At 43.4% G+C, this 19,845-nt stretch overlaps 1 protein-coding gene and 1 long non-coding RNA gene across 5 annotated transcripts in view; one reads left to right on the forward strand and one right to left on the reverse strand.

The window, feature by feature from the left end:
• Nucleotides 1-4,504: 4,504 nt before the first annotated feature.
• On the reverse strand, nucleotides 4,505-18,533 carry NRBF2 (nuclear receptor binding factor 2). Its single transcript, XM_042818154.1, has 4 exons — nucleotides 18,431-18,533; nucleotides 8,346-8,430; nucleotides 6,752-6,792; nucleotides 4,505-6,047 (listed from the first exon to the last, which is right to left on the reverse strand). Exons 1-4 carry the CDS (start codon nucleotides 18,482-18,484, stop codon nucleotides 5,331-5,333), a joined length of 897 nt encoding a protein of 298 aa, XP_042674088.1. The 5' UTR covers nucleotides 18,485-18,533; the 3' UTR covers nucleotides 4,505-5,330.
• Nucleotides 17,708-19,845, forward strand: part of LOC122159986 — a 73,883-nt gene continuing 71,745 nt past the window's right edge. For all 4 annotated transcript variants that reach the window (XR_006168722.1, XR_006168723.1, XR_006168725.1 and 1 more), the window contains exon 1: nucleotides 17,708-17,837. This is a non-coding gene — a long non-coding RNA (uncharacterized LOC122159986). The remainder of the gene's footprint in view (nucleotides 17,838-19,845) is intronic.

Genomic DNA, 19,845 nt, shown 5'->3' on the forward strand with positions numbered 1-19,845 from the left:
GGCTGCCGTGGTCTGAGCTGTTTCAGCATGGGTGGATGTCTGCATACATTTCAGCTCCAACAGAAGTTACGGGGTTGCTGGAATTGCCAGCAGTGAAGCTGTTCCCTGTTACACATCAGGCAATACTGGGCTGTGACAATCTGATGTTAAAATCTGTTTGCTCTTGCAGCTTGACGGAAATTGCTCAGATCTGTGTAAGCCAAAGCGCCATCTGATCAGCACTACGTTCTCATGCTCTCCGACCTTCTCAGTAGGTGGTAATTCTGTTCATACTCTCTCCCGTGACATCTTGTGAAGTCCTCTCTTGCTCTCACAACTGACAACCTTCTCCGCCCAGTGCTCATAACTGGGAATTTCCCTTCCTTCCTCCTTCCACAGCCGCTGTGCCCCGTTCTGCCACTTTCCCGTGCAGGATGTTTGTGCTCTCCCCCACATCCGCACTGGATGTGCTGCCTCCTCCTGCTACGACTCACACTGAGGCTTTGCAATGCCGTTCCCTCCTAACCCCCAGCCCTGCCTCAAAGAACAACGTCAGCTCTCCCGCGTCCCGCCCTTTGACTCTTTTTTCACAGGAGCGCAGGTCCCCTTTGGTTTCCCTTCTCAGCCTTTTTGTTCCCATGATGCGCGTGCCCCAAGGGGCCGCAGGGGCTGCTCTGATGCGGTATCCACAGCCACATCCCTTCTTTCCATCTCAGCGGGGTGACCAAGGAAACTCTGACTGAGGGGCAAACGATCCATAGCATCAGACGTAACAAACTAACCTCTGTGCTTTTTCATTTGTTTTTGTAGGTTTTGAAAAGGAAGTTACAACCTATATATAGCTGGTAGGAAAATGTTGCCTCAGAGCAATGTGTTTTACCTGATGCATTACAGCTGCACTTTAAACACGGCCCTCTCTAAAGCAAAGTGGTAGACAGAGAATTTTTGTTGTTGCACATCAAAGCAAACATTCTGGGCACCTTTCAACCATACCACATGTTGTATTCTCTGTTGCTTTCTCCAGTCCGGGCCATGTGGTTTATCATAGCTCTGTGCTTCCTTAGTGGTATTACAGCGTCGGGTTAGTAGCTCCAAGGCAGGAAATCCTGTATTTGTACAGCTCTGAGGATTTCACATTGTTTGATCTCAGTATTGCCTTAACTCATGCAGCAAATGGTCCAGGGCCTGGACAAGGTTAGGTTTCTTTGGATTGCAAAACAAAGATTGGAGAGAAAGGCAATGGGGGAAGACAGCCATAGCATTGGGGTTTTAAGAAGCAATGCACTTCTGTATGGTTAGGCCCCATGTGCCACATTCAGAAAGGTCTTGCAAATGCTGCCTGGACTTTCCATGATTTGGGGCACCACACTGCTGCTGATGCCTTTTGGATAGTTGTACTGATTGACTTTGTTTTATACTGTATGTTTAGTTATAATAAGCAAGGGATTTTATTATCTATTTTCTGGCCTGCTTTCATTTCATATTTTTAAAGAACTAACTTTCAATATGTTCTCTTAAAACAGGGAGGATAGACATGAGATAAATCTGGAGTTATTTCAAGCTGTATCAGAGAGATGCTGTATCTGCCCAGCTGCCATCACCTCTCTGCAAAGCTCAGGTCAGGATCAGGTCTATCACAGCAGTCTCTGGTGCTGGGAGCTGTGGATGGCCGAGGAGCTGCTGCTGACACGAGGACAAAGGATTTTAGGACCAGAGATGTCCTGATAACAGAAGTGCTCTCAGAGAAAGAGGTCACCACATCCAACTTTCCTTTTATGTAAGACCAAAATGTAAAACCCATGCTGCTACATTTTGGGTTTAGCTGTCATTTTAAGTACCGCTTAAATCTGCAGTCTGGAGATTTAACTCCCAGGAGGCTCCATGTTGCCTCCCAGCTGCTGTTCCTTGGTTTCCTCTTTGTGGGGTGTAGTCAGGGTCTGGGTAATTGCATGTTCCGCAGTGCGTATGTTGGCTGCGTTCAGCAGGGATAACACTTCTGTGCTCCAAAACAGAGTGGTTTCTGCGGTAAATGAAGGCTATGAATAGCAGTCGGTGTCTGGACACATGCTTAAAATTGGTTCTTGGTGAGACACTTTGACATAATGGACCACAGGGTTTTGTTTCATCCTATAAAACAATACTGATCCAGTTTAAGGCCCATGGGAACCTTTCCACCGGCTGTGCAAGGCTTTGGTTACTTGCTTTATGACCGTTTGTAACCTCACACGGTGTTGCTGCTGCCGTAATTCATGCAGTTTACTTCACTTACCGTATGTGAATGCTGTACTCGTTATCCTGCACAAGCCGGGGGAGAAGCCCGCTGCCGCGGCGACAGCCGGGGACGAGTGGGGCGGGTGTTCCGGTTGGAGCCGCGCGGCAGCGGGCGCCCAGCAGAGGGCACCGGAACGCCGCAGACGCCCCAGGAGCGGCAGGGCCGGGGGGACAGAACGGCCCTCTCGGGCTGGGGAGCACAGGTTGAGCTGCTGCTGCGGGGAGGGAACGCCCCGAGCGCTTCTGGTCGTTTCACGACGCCGGAATGCGAGCAAACTGAAAAGCAATGGTTATGTAAAGCAGTTCTCAACGGCTGGGGCGCGAGTTGGCTGCAGACAGAGCTCGAGAATTTCCTTAGATCTACCACCGTGCACCTATCAAACTTGCTCTCTCATAGTATTCCTTATACAACATCTGTCATTGTTTAAATACACCACATGACCGCTCATGTACTGAGTACAGACTGAACGGTCCCTTACTTAGCAAAACCACAATATTTGGTCTTATTCCACTCACTCGGCTTTCTGCCTGGAACATAAAGCACTTTTATAGAGAGAAGTCGGCTATGAGATGTTCTCACAAATGTCTCATGCTGTCAGAAGGGAAGGCTCCATCTGCTCCCACCCTGGCTCTTTGCAGGGAAGGCAGGGCGGAGGCTTGGGCTCTCCTTCCAGCAGGAGCACACAAGTTGGGTGCCAAGCCATGCTGCGACCTCAGAGCTATCATCTGCACCATGTTCAGGACAGGCCGTGCACTGCACAAGAAGCAGTTTTCCCCATGGGCCATGTAATGCCAGCTGTGTTCACACTGCTGGAAGGCCTGTCCTATCACAGAGAATGTGACATCCAGTCTCGGTACTGCACCACTCATGGGAATAGAAAACTGTCAGTGTTAAACCACGATGCCCTAAGTTTGATTTCAGCAGCATTCTTGTGTACAGTGGGTGGCACACTGCAGAAATAAACAAACAGTTGAACTGCAGAAGGAAAAAAAGTGTTAGCAACATGCTGCAACTTTTGGAAGTGGAGATTGCTCCTTCTTGGATGTTTTCCTACAAAGCAGCAGCTTCCTTCAGATCTGCTGTTCTGCTTATGCAGCAACAAGAAGGGACAAGTGGCCACATTATAACACCAGAAGGCAGAGCATGCTGTGACCCTGCCTCTCTGTAGAATCCTGATCCTTTAGCAGGGGCAACCAGGCTGCAAATTGCTTCCTACTCTCCTATCCCTGCTGTCTGCAGGCAGCTGAGATGTTTGTCTATAGCGAACAGCCCTGGCAGTGCCATGAGATGGGTGCTTGCTTAAATAACATATTTCCTCCCTGTGAACATATACCATTTTCTTCGCTTTACATTAACAAAATCAGTGCACTATACTGCTTGACAACCTTAGCAGCTGGGCAGGCAGCAGGTGACAGCAGAAATCATCACCTGCCCTTCTTCGAGAGCACCAGGCTGGGGACTGGCCAGAACAGGTTACCTCATCACCACTGCTCTTCAGGATTGTGCGCTGCAACTCTTGCAATACCAGAGTAACTTTTTTCCCCGCAGGAAGATGAACTGCGTGCTGCAATTCAGTACAAGGGACTTCTTACCTTTCTTCTCTAGCTTTTCCTAGCCTGAAGTCCCTATGTCCTTTCAAGCAAGCAAGGCAACAGCCCAGGTACACAGAGACATGGGGACAACTGCACAGCATGAGGTGCCCTTGCTGTATTTCACACGTATTCTGGAAAAACAAAAGCAAGCTCAGAAAGCAAGCTTACACTGTAACAAGAAGAACTTAAAACGAATTGGCTTGCAACGCTCAATGCTTCTTATTAATCAGTAACAGCTAAAGTTAACTAATGCCTCCCCAACCCATGGCTCCCTCACCTCCCTCCTGCAGGAAGCCTGGACCCAGGGCATAACCAGTGCTGGCCTGGGCTGGCTGATGCTGTGGGCAGCCAATGCCCACCTCGGACACCAGCTGCCACATGCTGTGCACAGCCCTCACAGCATCATTTATTCTGCTCCCAGCAGCCTGGCTCTGTGCAGACACACAGTACTGCTTTCTCTGAGCTTTCCCCTATCTGCTGGTGTTAGAAGCAAGCTGTAAGCCAAGTCACATTATGTACCAGCACGGCACTCTGAGTTCATCCCAGCTTTCCAGTATCTGCTGATGGATGAACACAGAACTTCAGGTGTACATTGTGTACTAACATCATTAGTATAAATTTGTTTTTATACCCCCCAACATCTGCACAGATTAACACATGCTTGGTGTCAGAACACCTTAGTTTTTATTTTCATATCCTTTTTGGATCAGGTTAAGCTGTAAACAATTTCTTTTTCAATCAAATACTGCCAGCTTGAATTACTTCCGTTCACGCATCACCAAAAACAAAAAGGGTATTTTTCCTTAAGTATAGATTTCTTTTTTCTGACAATGTCACTTTATACAGAAACCAATAGCTAGATTTGATGCACCCTGATTAGTTATGTAAACAGATAACCCCCCAAAACTTATCAACAGAAGTAATAAGTTGGTTCCTTCATAGAATGGAAATTTCAGTCTCTCCTGACTTGAGGTTAACTCGGTCAGGAGCACAGAGTGTGGCACATAAATCCATCTAGGAGGTGTATAAATTGCACTGTATCTGAATTAACAAAGTTATGCATAATGAAATGCACAGTTTAAATTCATGCTAGAAAGCATTTTTCAATATGAAGTGGCAGCCAACTGGCAACCATAACAGTTAGATTCTGCACCATCATTTATGGCAATATAGATAACTATTACATATAGTATACTTTAAACCCCTGAAGGATTCTGTTACATGAAACATTCTCCAGGCAGTCATTTGGTTTGAAACATTGGGAGAAAGACTAAAGAGCTTGCCATAGTATACCAGTTACGGTACCTTCCGATTTTATGAAGTAGATTAGATATGATGTGTATTTCACAGTAACAAAGTTGCTTTAATGCCTTTTCTCCAACAGTAGGATTGTGTAAGATGTTTCTGCCCTCAGGCCATCATTGTCCTGGTGGTTTTCCCTTTTCTTGGTTCAGGTAACTACATAGAGCACTTTTTTTTCCTGTTTTTTAACTATTCATCAGTCCTTTTAGTATATCTTCAGAGAGTTCCAGCAGAGGGAGTTCAGGGGATGGGATGTCCAGGGGGGGAAGGTTGGGTATTGGAATGTCCTTTGCCTTCCCAGCAGTTGTTGCAAACTCCTGCCAAGATGGAGCTGAAGAAGCAGTTTCTGAGTGTTGCTGCAGACCCCACAACTCTGACTTCTCTACAAAGTCAGCATCTACATCCAACTCTTTCTCTACTGGAGATTTTTGGAGTCTAGCTCTTTCTGCTTTTAATTGCTTATTCTCCCTCCTCAATCTCTCATTTTCAGCTACCAGAAATTCTACATGCCGCTTCAAATCTGCAATTTTGGTTGCCTGCTCTTCTATGATTGTTTTGTCATCTTTTGGAGCTTTACTCCCAATACACGCTTCCACTGGCTCGTTTTTTTTCTGAAGCAAAAATAACAGTGTATCCGGGTCCCTGTCAAAGACACCCTGAATATCTTGTAGATGCTTCTCCGTGGAAGGGCTGTATTTCTGAGTCACGGGAATCAACACATTTTGTTCATCAGATTCTTCAGCTGATGGCTTAAAAGAAGTCTGAAGATGTGCAGCTAATTCTCTGTCCACATTCTGTTGAGCTTTCATTTTTTCCTCTCTCTTTGCCCTTTTCCACCTCTCCTGGATGAGCAGTAACTGTTTCATGTGACTATCCCTTTGTAATTCCAGTGATAGCTGAGCCTGAGTAAGAACAAGATTAAACAGTTTAATTGGTGATCCATAATCCACCTGAATATTCACTCTAGTAAAGTTACAAGCACGTAAACATTTACATAAACAGCATCATGGCATGCCCCAGGGAGAGGAGGAGCCTTTGTTATTCAGATACTAAATCCAACAAAAAATGCTCTCCACTTTTACAATGCAACAGTTTCAGATATGTCACCCAAATATAGTGGGTGGTATTGTTAAGGAGTTAATGTTTAGTACTTTTTTTGGGGGCAAATCACTAGCCAGGCTGTTGATACTCCTGAGCAGATGCACAGGGAGTCCAACTGATCTGCAATAAAACACCAAGGAAGTAGAGATTCATTTGGCATGTCATAGATGAGCTGCTACTTGTATCTAAGGAGAACAGCCTAAGTGCCCCACAGCAAAAGTCAACCATGAAACTAGTTGTATCACCTGCCTGAATACACCCTGCAGACTAGAAAACATTGCTGGGGAAACCCATGAAAGTATGTGTTACTAGTTCTCTTATCCCCTGCCTCACTTCAGCTTGCAAAAACTCTCAGGAAAGACAAGCATCTCTGCACTTTTAGAATTCCCAGTGTAGTTGCTGTGGGTCTCAGAAAACAATGCAGATTACAGCAGGGCTATGATCATCAGGGCACAATATAACACACATACATAGAGTTCTGGCATCTGCAGCATGTGGCTCTCACCTGCTCTGACTGGGTCAGCTTCATAGCTTCTGTAAGGTATGCTGTGGGAGAGAAAATTAATGAATGTTTAGGGCAAGGTTATAGAGTCTGCACGTTTCCTCAAAAGCTAAGAAAATGCTTCAGACTTTCCATATTCTGAACACTTTCATCAAAGAAACAGTCAAAAGGCGAAGTATTTACCAAATTACAGTGGCTGGAAACATCCACTGTTTCTCCAAAGTCCAAAAGTCCATTAAGATGATGTAATACATTCTACACCCTTGCCATGGCATCGTGGTTGCTCAGCTTGAGACAATTTGTATTTCAGAGGACCAGAGCTTACTATCATGGCAGACCTTTCCAGAAAGTTCCCAAAAAAGAACTTTTTCCACGAAGAGAAGAAACATGGCTAAGAAGAAGTGGACTATTAATATCCATGCTATTTAACACAAATGTAGTAAGTAAAATACTCTCTTCCTTGATACACCTGTGTTATTAAGTCATGCTTTAGTTATATTCTTGATGAAAGTGTACAGTCTGTACAGTCCACTTTTTTCATTAACTTCCCCTCCAAATCAGAAAATGTGCTGGTTTAGTGCCAGAGGAGCACTTCAGACTTCAACCTTTGGTTGCTAGTTAAAAATGACAAAATGTAAGAAATTCTTAACCAAATTCAGGCTGTAAGATAACGATACAGAATCATCAACTGAAGAAAAGCAAGTAACATTCAATACGTTGGGTTTTGCCTTGGTAATATGAAGCGAGGGAAACCAGAAAGAAAAGCCTGCATATCAGGGGACATGCTATCCCTTGCTGCTCTTGGTATTCACAAATAACAGGTTTTTCATTCTGTGAGGTTTCCTAGTATTTATGAGTAGAAAGGGAGAATGCCTGGTATCTAGGTTACGATGTTGGGAGAAGCCACTTCTTTTCTGCACACGAGCCCTGTCACTGTAAATGTCCTACTCACTACACCAACTAAAACCTCCTCTTTCTTCTTCTGCCAAGCAGTTGCCGAACTGTCAGACAGCTGATGGACTGCAACACAAATAATTAAGCATGACTGGTTAAATGGACAGGTAAAGGAACAAAGAATCACTTAGGAGAAACTGCCAGTCACAGCACCAAGTCTGTGATGCACTCTGCTGTCCTTGAGTTCTAGGGAAGCTGAGCTCACCACTTGTTTTCAGTTGTCTTGACTCAAACATGAGGAATAAGAAGTAAATAAACTTGTACAAAAGTTTGTGTATTTGCTTTATCAACAGAGAGCATACTACTTCAGCCATGAAAGAACTGAAAAGGAAGTGCAAAGCAAAACCAGCTTGAAGCGGGATCCCAGCTGTAGTTTGTACATGACACAAAGAGCTGCCTTTGTCTTGAATCAAGAACTGCCTTAACAGTAATAAACACCCCCAACAACCTCAACTGTGGGAATTTGTGACTTCGGCTGCCCATGTTAAAGTTTCTAAAAGGTCTGTGATCTGGTCTGAACAAAAAACAATTCACACTTGAAGAATAAAAATGTATCTTATAAGTAACTAGATAATTAGTCCCATGAAACATGTAGATACACAAACTGATTTCAAAAACTAGAATGTGATGAATACCTACTCACCAGCAGCTTTTCTGTGACAAGAAATTGCTTCTTCATATTTCCCTGCTGCCAACAAGCGGTCTGCTTTTCTGCTCTGCTGGTGAGCCTTAAAATTAAAAAGAGTGTTACATCAATGAGGGTTAACCAACAAATAGTTCTGTATGTTTTAAGAGAATCTTCCACTAATTCCAGTTCCCAGGCTTTTAGGCACAAACCTCCCAGTCCTTTCTGAGGTCTGCAATTTAGTTTATTTTTTAATATTATGTCACAAGAGTCTGCACTGCACCGGTATGAACTGAAGTTTGTTAAAGCAGCAAAGATGGTGTGTATGTGTAAAATTTGTTTGAAGCTCTCTTCTGAAAGTTCATCTTCTTCATCATAAAAAGGCATTCACTGCAGCTGTGTAAAAAGATCACCAAAGTTACCTGATGATGGAAAGTATTTAGGACCATTTTACCCAGAAGAATGTAAGATACTTGAAAAATGCCAGGAAATGAAATGGTTGGGCAGTTTCTGCTTTGCCTCTTTGTTAAAGAAAGTGGAGAAGACCTTGGAATTTTTGCTTCTATTGCACATAAATTAATGGAATCAGCACAGCCACAATTAAAGGTATCCAAGTCACTTCCTTGCTGTACAGCAGTTAAGTCTATACCAGTGTCTGTAAGCTACTACTGCAAACCACAAGGGTAGGCTGAAGATGCTGCTGAAAGCAAGCAATTGCTGCAAGTATTTGCATACACTTATTGAGAAAGAGTATTACGTAAACAGCACTGCAGCATTCATGAAAGCAAATCTTTTTGTCATTACTACAAGATACGAATTTTATGGCTCCGTCTCCAAGACAAGTTATCTCCTATGAGTGGCTGTGACCACCAAAGCAGTAACACTGTCAGTAATGCACAGGATTCGTGACTGCTTTCCTACATGCTGAATTTGAAATAAGCAGACAAGAAGCAGCTTTGCTTTCACAGTTTCACTGGCTTTGTGAAACAACAGAAAGCAACTCAAGGAACTGAAGTCTTCACCTGTTTATTTGTGCCCTTAAAGATTACAGTTTCTCAAGAAAGCCTTTTCCAAATCCACACAGAAGGAACCTGTAGGGACAACAGAGCTGAAGTCTGCCATCCGCCTCTGCATTTTCATCTCTGACCAATGCAAATTCTCTATTCCCTCCCAATTAGACACAGTGTATCAGACTCCAGTTGTTTTTGAGTGTAAGTCGCTGACTCCCTTGAAGCTTGTTCCAAGAGCACCATCAAAATGGAAGCATTTGTCCATACCTTAAGATATTAGGAACATTGATTCTGACATCTTGGTAGAAGCATCAAAAGTAAGATAATCCAAACAAGACAGCCATGTGATTCTATCAAGACTAACATGATACTAATATCCATTTTTAAAAGAAAGGTTCTCAAATGCAGATGAATTATTTCACCTTATTCCTTCAAATCAATTTAACCTCTACATTGTTACAGTAAATTCTATTTTCTACTAGGATTTTAGCAGCACTGAAACCATGGAAGACAACAGTGTGTACAGAAAACATCCTTTTTGGAAATACCTGCTCTTAAACCATTTCTAGGAGCTATTTAATCACATTTAGACATTCTGCTTTCTAAAAGCTGATTTTACATGCTAATATAGTATGTATTAAAACAAACCAACACCAAAACCTTGATTCTTCACAACAAATACTAGTGATATTCCTCATTTTCATTCAGTCCTCTCAGCACTGTGTCAGCAGTCCCTATTTCTTCTGCCCTGAGGTTAAATAATCTCAGCAAAGTGTTTTTCTATTGGAAAATCATCTATTTTATGGCCTTTTTCTATGGACTCCTCCAAATGACAAGTGCCAAGACAAGAAGCTTATTTCCCCTGGGAAACAAGCAAGTATCAGTTCAAATTGAGTCAATTCCTCATTACTCAGGGTAGGTCTTTCAGTTACAAATTAGCTATGTCATGCACATAAAAACACCTGAGCTACATCTTTGCAAAACAATTTATTCGATAAATTAGAATTGATGCAGCTTCTTCTGCAAACTACATAGGCAAGTCTAAAAAACAAGGCAGCTAGAGACAAGAGATCTAAGAAAGCAACTCAATAAGCAAGGGGACTAGTTCCATCTGTTAGTTTCTACATATTAGAATATGAAACTGACTGTTGTCAAAGGTTATTTTCATACATTTTAAACTACTGGGGGATGGTCTTATTCAACTCACATCTGAACATGCAGAACATCTGAGGACAGTCAGCTGTTCTTTCATGGAGCAATGAAATTATTTCCATTCCCAGTTAATTCCCAGTGAAGTTCAAGGGAGTGTAAGGAAGTTGGGCCAGGCCATGAATGAACAGCTTGGAAAGCAATGCTAGCAAAAAGTCAGGATTCTTTGACTGCAAGGTCAAAATGCCTTTCTCACTGATGCCAGGACATCACACTCTGCTGCAGGGCAGCTGACTGCCCAGTGGAAACAACGGAAGCTGAGTGAAACGAGTGATCCAGCAGAGCCTGCTATGAGAAAGCTAGGTGCCTTGCAGTTAGCTGGGAGGAAAGAAATTCCTCATTCTGAACGTTTGTCTGCCAGCTTAACAAGGAAAAATTTGACATTTATTCCACCTCCTGAATGCTTCTTCCAATTAGATGATTGTGCAAGGATCAAGGAAATTCTCCCATTTCCATTGTAGAATACACAAAAACCAGCAGTTTGAAGAAAGTTGTGCAGCTGTTTCCTGGAAGCAAGTGAAAAATCTGCAACATAAGTACTTGAATGCTTAATATGCCATTATCATTGGTAAGCATCTACATCTAATCTTTACTCTTAGCACTCAGTTACATTTGGCCACACAGCATCCAACCACTGTTAGCAAAGCTATTCTGAACTCAAGAGTGGTCTGTATCCCATTATAAAACTTGCAATGGAAGAATGTATCCTATACCATAAAGTGAAAAAAAAAAAGTTTTGAGTCTATCTCCAAATCAATCTCATGTTACATGAAGGTGTTTACACCTGCAATTCTGAAGTTGCTCCGTTGGTCCCTAACAAATCAAACAGGAATGCCTTGATTTTGGTACTGCTGCTGTAATGACTGCAGAAGCAGCTGATGAGAAATTGCAGCAAGTTTATCTGAGTTTTCTTTCCTCTCCCAGCAGCAGTGTTGGAAATATCTGTAGGATGTTGTGTAAGAATAATTACGATTTCTTAAGAAGCTATGGAATTGGAGGGGTGAAGCAGTCAGACAACTACTTCCTGATGTCCCTCTCCAGCCAGAGGAGCAGGAATTCCCAGTAAGCAAATGGACAGGTGTAGCAACTTGACTCATACAAAAGGAAGCAGGTGTGAATGATAGATGACCAACCTAAAAAACTTCCTCAAGTTCCTTCAATGCATTTAGTTCCTAAGGGATTAGTGAGTGTCTTACTGCAATGCCTGAACTCTGCTGGAGGAGCTGCAGAAGGTAAGCTAGACAGCTTTTCTCACTTTCCAGCTGTAGCTGAGATACTAAGGGATGATCCCTGCTACTAATTTGTAAGTTACAAATTAGTAGTTACTAATTTAGTACTAATGTAGTACTAAGTTACTACAAGTTACAAATTTGCTTACTAATTTGTAAGTTAGTACTGGTATTTCAGATAAATAACTCCCATTTGACTCTCCACCCAACTAACCCAAACCATTGTGGATGGCATCTCTGAGCAACAGAGTCAAAAGAATAACCAAAATCCTCCCAATACAGTAATACAGGTTTTTCATTAGTATTTTTTTGTCTAAAGATTTCTTTAGTAGTCCAAAATTAATACTTAGATTTTTCTTTCTCATATAAACTAGATAATGGTGCAACTGCAGGCCATGTAAAACAAAGCCCCGTAGCTCCCTTGCCACACTTATTTCTACTCTCTCAACCTTCACACAAAAGAAACTGAAACCACATGGAAGTCCATTACCCTCTCTCCAGAGCAGTTATTTGCAACAGTTCTCCTGTAGTCAAAATAATCCTGTGTGCATTTTGTTCTGTTCTTCAGCAGACAAAGCCTTGTGCAAGATCTTAAGCTTGCATCCTTCTTCCTTAATTCTAAGGAACTCTCTAATAAATGATATGTTGTAATGTGATTATGAATCAGAGATTATAGTTAGAGATTACAATAATCAAATTAAAAATAAAGACAGGAAAAACCCAGCTGCTAAAATAAGGGGGCCTGAGGAAAGCAGACTGCAAAATAAGTCACATGCAATATATGTTCATAGAAGTTTCAAGTGCAACCAAAATCTGCTGATAACATCCTCTATTTTATGCTGTGAATATAATCTGTTTGGTGGCTTGTTTCCTTAAGGACACAGGGCTCTAATTTCTAAGATTGTATTTCGAGGAAAGAAAGAGTTAGAAAATGCAGATCATGTCACTTCAGTAATGAACAAGAGTATGCAGAGAACCTTCCATGTGGATTTTTACAGCAGCAGGCCACAAAGAGGGGCAAGGAGGTGCCTGGTTGCTTCCTTCACACACAAATGCTCTGTCACACTCTACGTGGCACACGTACACGACCTATTTTAAACTTATTTTTTACCTGGAAAGAGTGAAGTTGGAAATGTTTGTTTGGTTGTGTCTGCATCTGCACTGACAAACGGAATGAAGAGAATGCTAGTGTGAAACTTGACCTGAAGGATTCAAGGATAAATTACAGCCATCCATTAAATGTATATGTATTTTAATGATTTTTTTTTAATTAGAAAATGCTTATTTACAGTTACAATAAACACAAAAATATATATTTTTAAGAATTGTGCTATAACTTACACAAAACAATGGCAATACATTTGCCACTAAACCTAAAGAAACTGCAATGTGTAGCTTTATAGACAGAAGCCAGTCCCCTTAAAAATGCTCACTGTGTGGTTTTAAGAAAGATACAGTCAACTAAAGGAGAAACAAACAAAGGCAGGATCTGTTGTGGCTGCTCAACCAATACCACTTGCCACGTGCTAGTTCAATTTTGCATTTTAAAGCCTGTACTTAGCAAGGTTGACAGAACAATGACTCAGCTGTAAATTACAGGTTAGTGTGACTGTAGAGCAAAATAAGTATTCTCAATATTAACAGACTCTTCAGTCACTTCTTACTGAACTGTGAAGATGTTGAAGTTCAACGCTATCATCAGCAATAGTATCAGAATTTAAATACAGGGCAGACATGCAACCAAGTTATTGTCATTCTGCCAACCAACATTAATTCACTGAATAGCTCTGACTGACTACACGTGTTTTCCCAACCTATTCCAAATTTAAAGTAAAACATTCCTCTCCATGCACATGTGATTAAGAGATCTGGCATGAAATGAACTCAGATTCACAACGGTGGAGTCTGCAAAACCCCATGCAGGCATAGCGGCAGATCTTTTCTCTGATGAAGTTGTGGTATCTTCTTTACCTAATGCATACTAAAGTTAACCTCATGCTCTTCCTTTTTGTCCATACTAAATGGACTAAATGCTTTAAGCTGGTTTTCAAAGCCATTTCACGTATCTACAGTTCTTGTGCTTTTTGTCTCCTCGTATGTAGTTGCACAGATGGTACTACACAGGTCACAGTAACAGGAGGTTATAAGCTAAATGCTGAAATGCTCCCATACGAGGAAAGGCTGAGAGACCTGAGACTCTTCAGTGTGGAGGAGAGAAGGCTGAGGGGGATCTCATCACTGTTTATAAATATCAACTTGACTCCTGCACTTTAGATGCAGGCTCTGCGATGTGCAGCAATGAGGCAGAAACTGAAACACAGGCAGCTCCGCAGTAACAAGAGGAAGTACTTCTTTACAGTAAGTGTGGTTCAGCACAGGAACGGGGTGCCCAGAGAGGTTGTGGAGTAAACAGACTATCTCTGGGGCAAAAATTCCAAATAAGCGGTGTAGAAAAGCTTCAGTATGCTGCATCACTGCACCTCCAGGAGGCTGCTTCATTTTGGTGTTTCAAACTCTACTAGGCGTGCTTCCACAGAGCCACACCGCGCGGCTCTGTAATATGCGCGTACCAGTCAGTAAGGCCAGCGTGGCTCAGCAGAAAGGTGCAGAACCAGCAAGGAAACAATGCTTCTGCAAATGACGCATTGCTTAGGTACTTCTGGACTGGAAGCTACTGTAAGCTGCTATACATACTACATAGAAGAGCTTGGTGTTGTACTTTTAGTAGTAATTATTTGAATGAATTCAACACTATTGAGGTTTCCAAGGGGGTTAATGGTGAAGAGGCTGTTCAGCTGAATAGCCTATGTCACCTCAGTACCTTCAGTCATTTTTCTCAGCTATGCTGCTGCCTCTGATGCAAACCTTATTTTTCTTCTAGCTGGAAAGAACACTCCCATATATATATATATATATTATGTTGTTAAAGAGAAAGCCAATGCTTTCATTACTACAGTAAAAATAGACTTCACTAGGTATTCCTATGAGATTCTTGCCTAAAAGCTTGTTTTCTCTAGTCTGAATTCAGAACTGAGTGCATCTACCTTTTTTTTCTTTTTCATTTTAGATTGGAAGAGCAAGTACAGCAGCTTTCAAAATGTGCTTTATTTAGAAAATAGAGTAAAAACTGGGGAAACCACAAGCAGGATTCAGTGGGTATTTCTGTACATGAACACTATCTGTCTTCTCCAATCAAAACAACAGAGGTGCAGGGTAGCACTGAATCTCAAACACACTGGCCTGCATGGTTGCAATGCTATGGTCGGTCTCTCGTAAGCTTTCATACGTGCATTCTCTTTTTTCTCTTGCTCTTACATACTGTGAACTTGGACTGCTATTTTCCCCTCATGTGGATAGACTACTCACTTCACTTACAAACCACTTGTTAATGTAGACCATTGACTGGCTTGCACTGGAATAACTGCTACCAATACCTTACAGCACTAGCATTTAAAAATGTTCACTATATGCAATTCTTGCAGTATTTGCTTTGTTGTGTTATTTTTATACCAGTTGCCAGTTCATGCCTTCCAGTTTTTGTCAAAACAGCTCTTTACACTTCCCTTACACTTCAAGAAATGTGGAGAAAATAGTATTAGTCAGAATTAGGATTGTATCTTATATGCTTTATGAAATGCTATTATCGTGCAGTAGGAATAAAAGGTAGAGGTTCCTTAGAAAGCACCTTACAGAAAAGTAGAGAGGTATTACAAAGTTCTGGGTACCGGACTGCATGCAGTGAGCAACGTTTCTTTTTTAATTTTTTCTTGAGGTTGATACTATTTGCCTCATATATTTACTTCCAAACTTCTTGTCGTCACCCACATGCTTCTTAAGTATAGAATCAAGTGTTCAGCTGGACTAGATAACCACTGTCACGCTGCCTATAGGTGCAGGAACAGGTCTTTGCTCAGAGCAGTTCTAAGTTCCATGGTGTACCCCAGATACCATATTTGCAGAGCTGAAGATCTAACTTCCTTAGCAGCAAAATAATAAGAACCATGTCTTTAACCCACTCTTCTGTAGTACAATGATGTTTCTTGTCTGCAAAGCATGCAGCACACTGTTCAAGTAGAAGGGGGCAGAAGACAGAGAGAGAGAAGGAAGAAGGCTGAAGTATCAGAGCTTCCCCAAAGCTCCAGCAAGTTGGAGGGTTGTAAAGAATTTTGGAAAAGTTGTTGCTTATTCCTAAATGAAGTAACACTGGGTACAATAAACACCTTGAGGACAGCTCAGTGGAAAAATCAAATTGCTGGTTAGCACTATAGCACAAGCCCTAAAAAGGTTAAAGAAGGAAAGACTGGTTTAGACTCAGAATAATTATTTGTTGTTTTGCCTTTGTCGCATGCTTGAGTTTAAACAAAAACACATGAACTAAAGGCCAAACTCTAAAAAGGTAGGTGCATTTCTCATTGAAGTCATCAGATCCTGAGGGTCAACTATTAAAACTCCATTAAACTAGAAAACAAACAAACAAACAACACACCACACAGATGCTGAAACCAGCTGGGAAAGCAAAGCAATATTTGTCAAGAGTTACATACATAAATAAATCAGAGATTTGTGGAAACCAAAATATAGTTAAACTTAAGAAAAAGAAAACTTTGTTAGTTTAAGGCCTTGATTAAGGCCAGCTACTTTTATCCAAATATTTAACATTTATATTTCAAGGGATAGAAACTGAATGCAACTGAAGTCAGTGGAATATGAGGTATGATATGCCACCTGTAATTAGGAAGGCTAAGCAAATAATGAAGTATTTAACTGGACACCACCAATACAAAATTAAAGTGCAGTGAGTGTGCTAAATGTTGGCAGAAATGCAGACATTAGGATACTGCATAACTACTAAGGATTTCTTTTCAGTTCACCTCCCCACAAAAGTTAGGACAGTGTCTATGCTTTCAAGTAACTAACAAGCTTGCAAATGCGATGTGAGCAACACCCAAGAACTAGAGCAAGTTCTAATGAAAGGCCTTAACTACAGGAAAAGCTATTTCATTAGAATTAGCAATCACCAGCACACTGAAAGAAGGAAAGCATCTTGTACTTAAAAATAAAAAGAATGAAAAAGAAAAAAAATTACCATAGGTCATTTATATCAGATAAATAAACCTAACTACAAGTGCACGCAATACCACACAGAAGCTTAGGAGTTCTTGCTTTTCTTTCTCCCTGCTGCCCTCCTAATGGCAACTCTGGAAAACACTGTGGTTTTCCAGTCCATGTGACCTAGATATATGTAAGAGATTTTCATGAGAAGCAAGTAAAATGCATGATCAGGAACAGCATTAATAACTTGAATGAACTTTCTCTTACTGGAGGATTGGCACCTTCCCTGAATGCAGCAAATCTGAAATTTATCAGCAGAGTGCAACAGTGAATAGAACTTGGAAAAACTTAAGTTACTTGAAACAGCCTGGAAACAGTGTATTTTTCTAAGGTCATCCATAGTACAGCAGTTTCAGAAAAAGTGAGTGTTTTGGGACACTCCCTGCAATGGAGTAGGAATGTACACGCTGGCAACTTCCTAACTTTCTGTATAGGACTATATAAAGCAACGTCTTCCTGTATCATCCGCTATGTAGAAGTATCTTGATCTTATTTTTAGTCTGGTGCTAGACAGGTGTGGTAATTGCAGTCTACTGTTGTGGTGAAAAGATCATCTGTTAGGGTTGTAGCCAAGCGTTAGTCATATTCTTGTCACTCGCAATCCTTATGGCACGGCCTCAGTAAGAAACACTGCTAAGCGGTGATATCTGCGCTGCCACTATGTTGCTACCTACAGGCACTTGCTAAAGAACATTTGGTTAGTTCTCCTTACGCTGGACCTACTTTTAAGAAGTTTCTAGAATGTCTGCAAACAGCAATAGGCTTTCCCTCCTCCATCGCTATCTGAAAGTTTGTCCGACTTTGTACCCAGAAGGGCTGGCAGCAGGCTGGGGCGTGGACTGGAAAAACTCAACTGACACAGGTCTGCAAGGCCTGAACGGCTGCTTCTGCATCCCACACCTGAAGGCAGGACGGTCTTCAGAAACACTCAGCACATCACTGCATCTAAGGTACAGTCAATATGCAACTTCTCAGGTTTTTAATTAGAGAATTAACAGGTCTTTGCCCTGGATCTTATCTGTGTGGCAGCAGGCTCCTAGTGCAGGCTGTTTAAAACCCGATTAGCTTCTATGAAGCTGCAGCTTTCACGCACTGTAGTTAAAACACCGCAAAGACTTATTTTTAGCAGTGTTGTTACCGATTTAACGATATTAAAGTACTGCACCTCGTGAGGGAAAAAACAACCTCGTCAGGAGCTGGCCCGCGTGGTCTCAGCTCTTGGAGCTGGCACAGGTGAGGCCTGCGTCACCTCCACGCTCCCCCTCGGGCAGCGCCTTCCCCGTCCCCGGCTCGCGGCCAGGCCGCCCTCCGCCCCGCTCCTCACGGCACGGCCCTGAGGCGGTCCCCGCTCCGGTACCGGGCGGCACCGCGCGGCCCCACCGCCGCCTCCCTGCGCCCGGCACGGGACGGAACAGGTGCTGCTGGCGGCAGGAAGGGCGCTCTGCCGCCCGCGCTAAGGGCGGGGGTCACCCCGCGCCCGCTGCCGCCCGAGGCTCGGGACGCGCTGATGGCACCGCCTCCCGCCCCGCGGCCGCGCGCTCACCAGGTTGAGGGGCCCCTCCATCACTTCCATGGACGGCGGGGGCTGCGGGCACATGGGCGCGGAAGCGGCCTCCTCGCCGCTCCCGGTGCCCCGGCGCGGCCCGGCTGCCGGCGCCGCTCCTCCCCCCGCCCCGCCCCGGTGGCTTGTAAACACGGCGGCGGCTTCCGCCACGGCGCCTGGACGCCTCGCGAGAGATAGAGTCTCGCGAGACGGGGGCGGTTCCCGCCTCTCCCCGTCGCGCCCGGCGAGCGTGGGGCACGCGCTCGGCTTGGGCGGCTGGCTTCCCGCCCGAGGGCGCGCGCGCCGGTATTACTGCTGGGACTCGGCGTGAGGGGAGCTGCGCTGACTCTGTTGCGGGCCGGTGAAAGTGGGCTCCGGCCCGTGCCTTCAACCCTAAATAGGCGGCTAGTACAGCTCGCTGCGTGGCGGGGAGAGGCAAAGACGTGCCCCAGTGTCTCGTCACTCATTGAGTTGTGTCTGTGATTGCAGTACGTGAAAACATGACAGTGACAGGGGTACCAACACTGCCCCGAGAACAGGTATGTGCTGACAGGCTGCTGGCACTCATCATCCAAATAAGATCCCCTGAGAGAAGTGACACGTTGAGCTAAGCACATTGCTGAGCAGCTAGTGAGCTGGACAGCTAATTGCTGGTGATCGTCCTTATCTGTACAGTGTAACGTTTTACAGAGGCTACAGACAAAACTGTTGTGAGGGGATCAAGTGTTACTTCCACAGATGCTGAGGACGGCCTGAGTTTGTAAAGGTGCAGGTGTAATAGACTGAAAGGGTAAAGAGGGGAAGAAAACAGGAGAGAAAAGAGGACAGAAGTTAGGGGGAAAGGTGAGACACCTCAAGAACAAGAAGTAAAAATCTAATTAACATCAAGAAAAAGCCCAGGACTCTATTTGTTCCCTTTATAGATGTGATCCTCAGACATCACAGGCTTCTGTGGTCTCTCTGAGGGAGCCTATGTGCCTGATGTGCTGCAGCTCTCGGCCGTGCCTGCGCTGTGGGGACTGGCTCTGCAACGCAGCAATGCTGGGGGAGTTTTCCTTCGCCTCATGTGGTTAGACAGCATTGTCTCTTCAGGCACAGTACTTCTGTAAGGTACTTTACTAGTTCCTGTTCTCATTTACAGTAATTTATGTATTGCTTGGTTTAATTATGTATTACCTAGTCAGATCCTGTGTAGTCCAGAGCGGTTTTGATCTGAAGCCTGCTGATTGAGTACGAGATAGGTGAAGTTGTCCTTTATCAGCCATCAAAGAGGTTGGTCAGCCAGGATGGGGAAGAAAGGCCACTTGGTGCTTCACTGAGGGTGCTTGGACATACGAGCTGATTTTAATTGGTTTTAAAAGCTTATGGTTTCCTTCTTTCCGTTAGCTCACGTACACATACAGACCTGCACATAC

Source organism: Centrocercus urophasianus, unplaced genomic scaffold, assembly GCF_019232065.1.
Source record: "Centrocercus urophasianus isolate 14NV4802_14NV808 unplaced genomic scaffold, USGS_Curo_1.0 seq_17, whole genome shotgun sequence".
Taxonomy (NCBI): domain Eukaryota; kingdom Metazoa; phylum Chordata; class Aves; order Galliformes; family Phasianidae; genus Centrocercus; species Centrocercus urophasianus.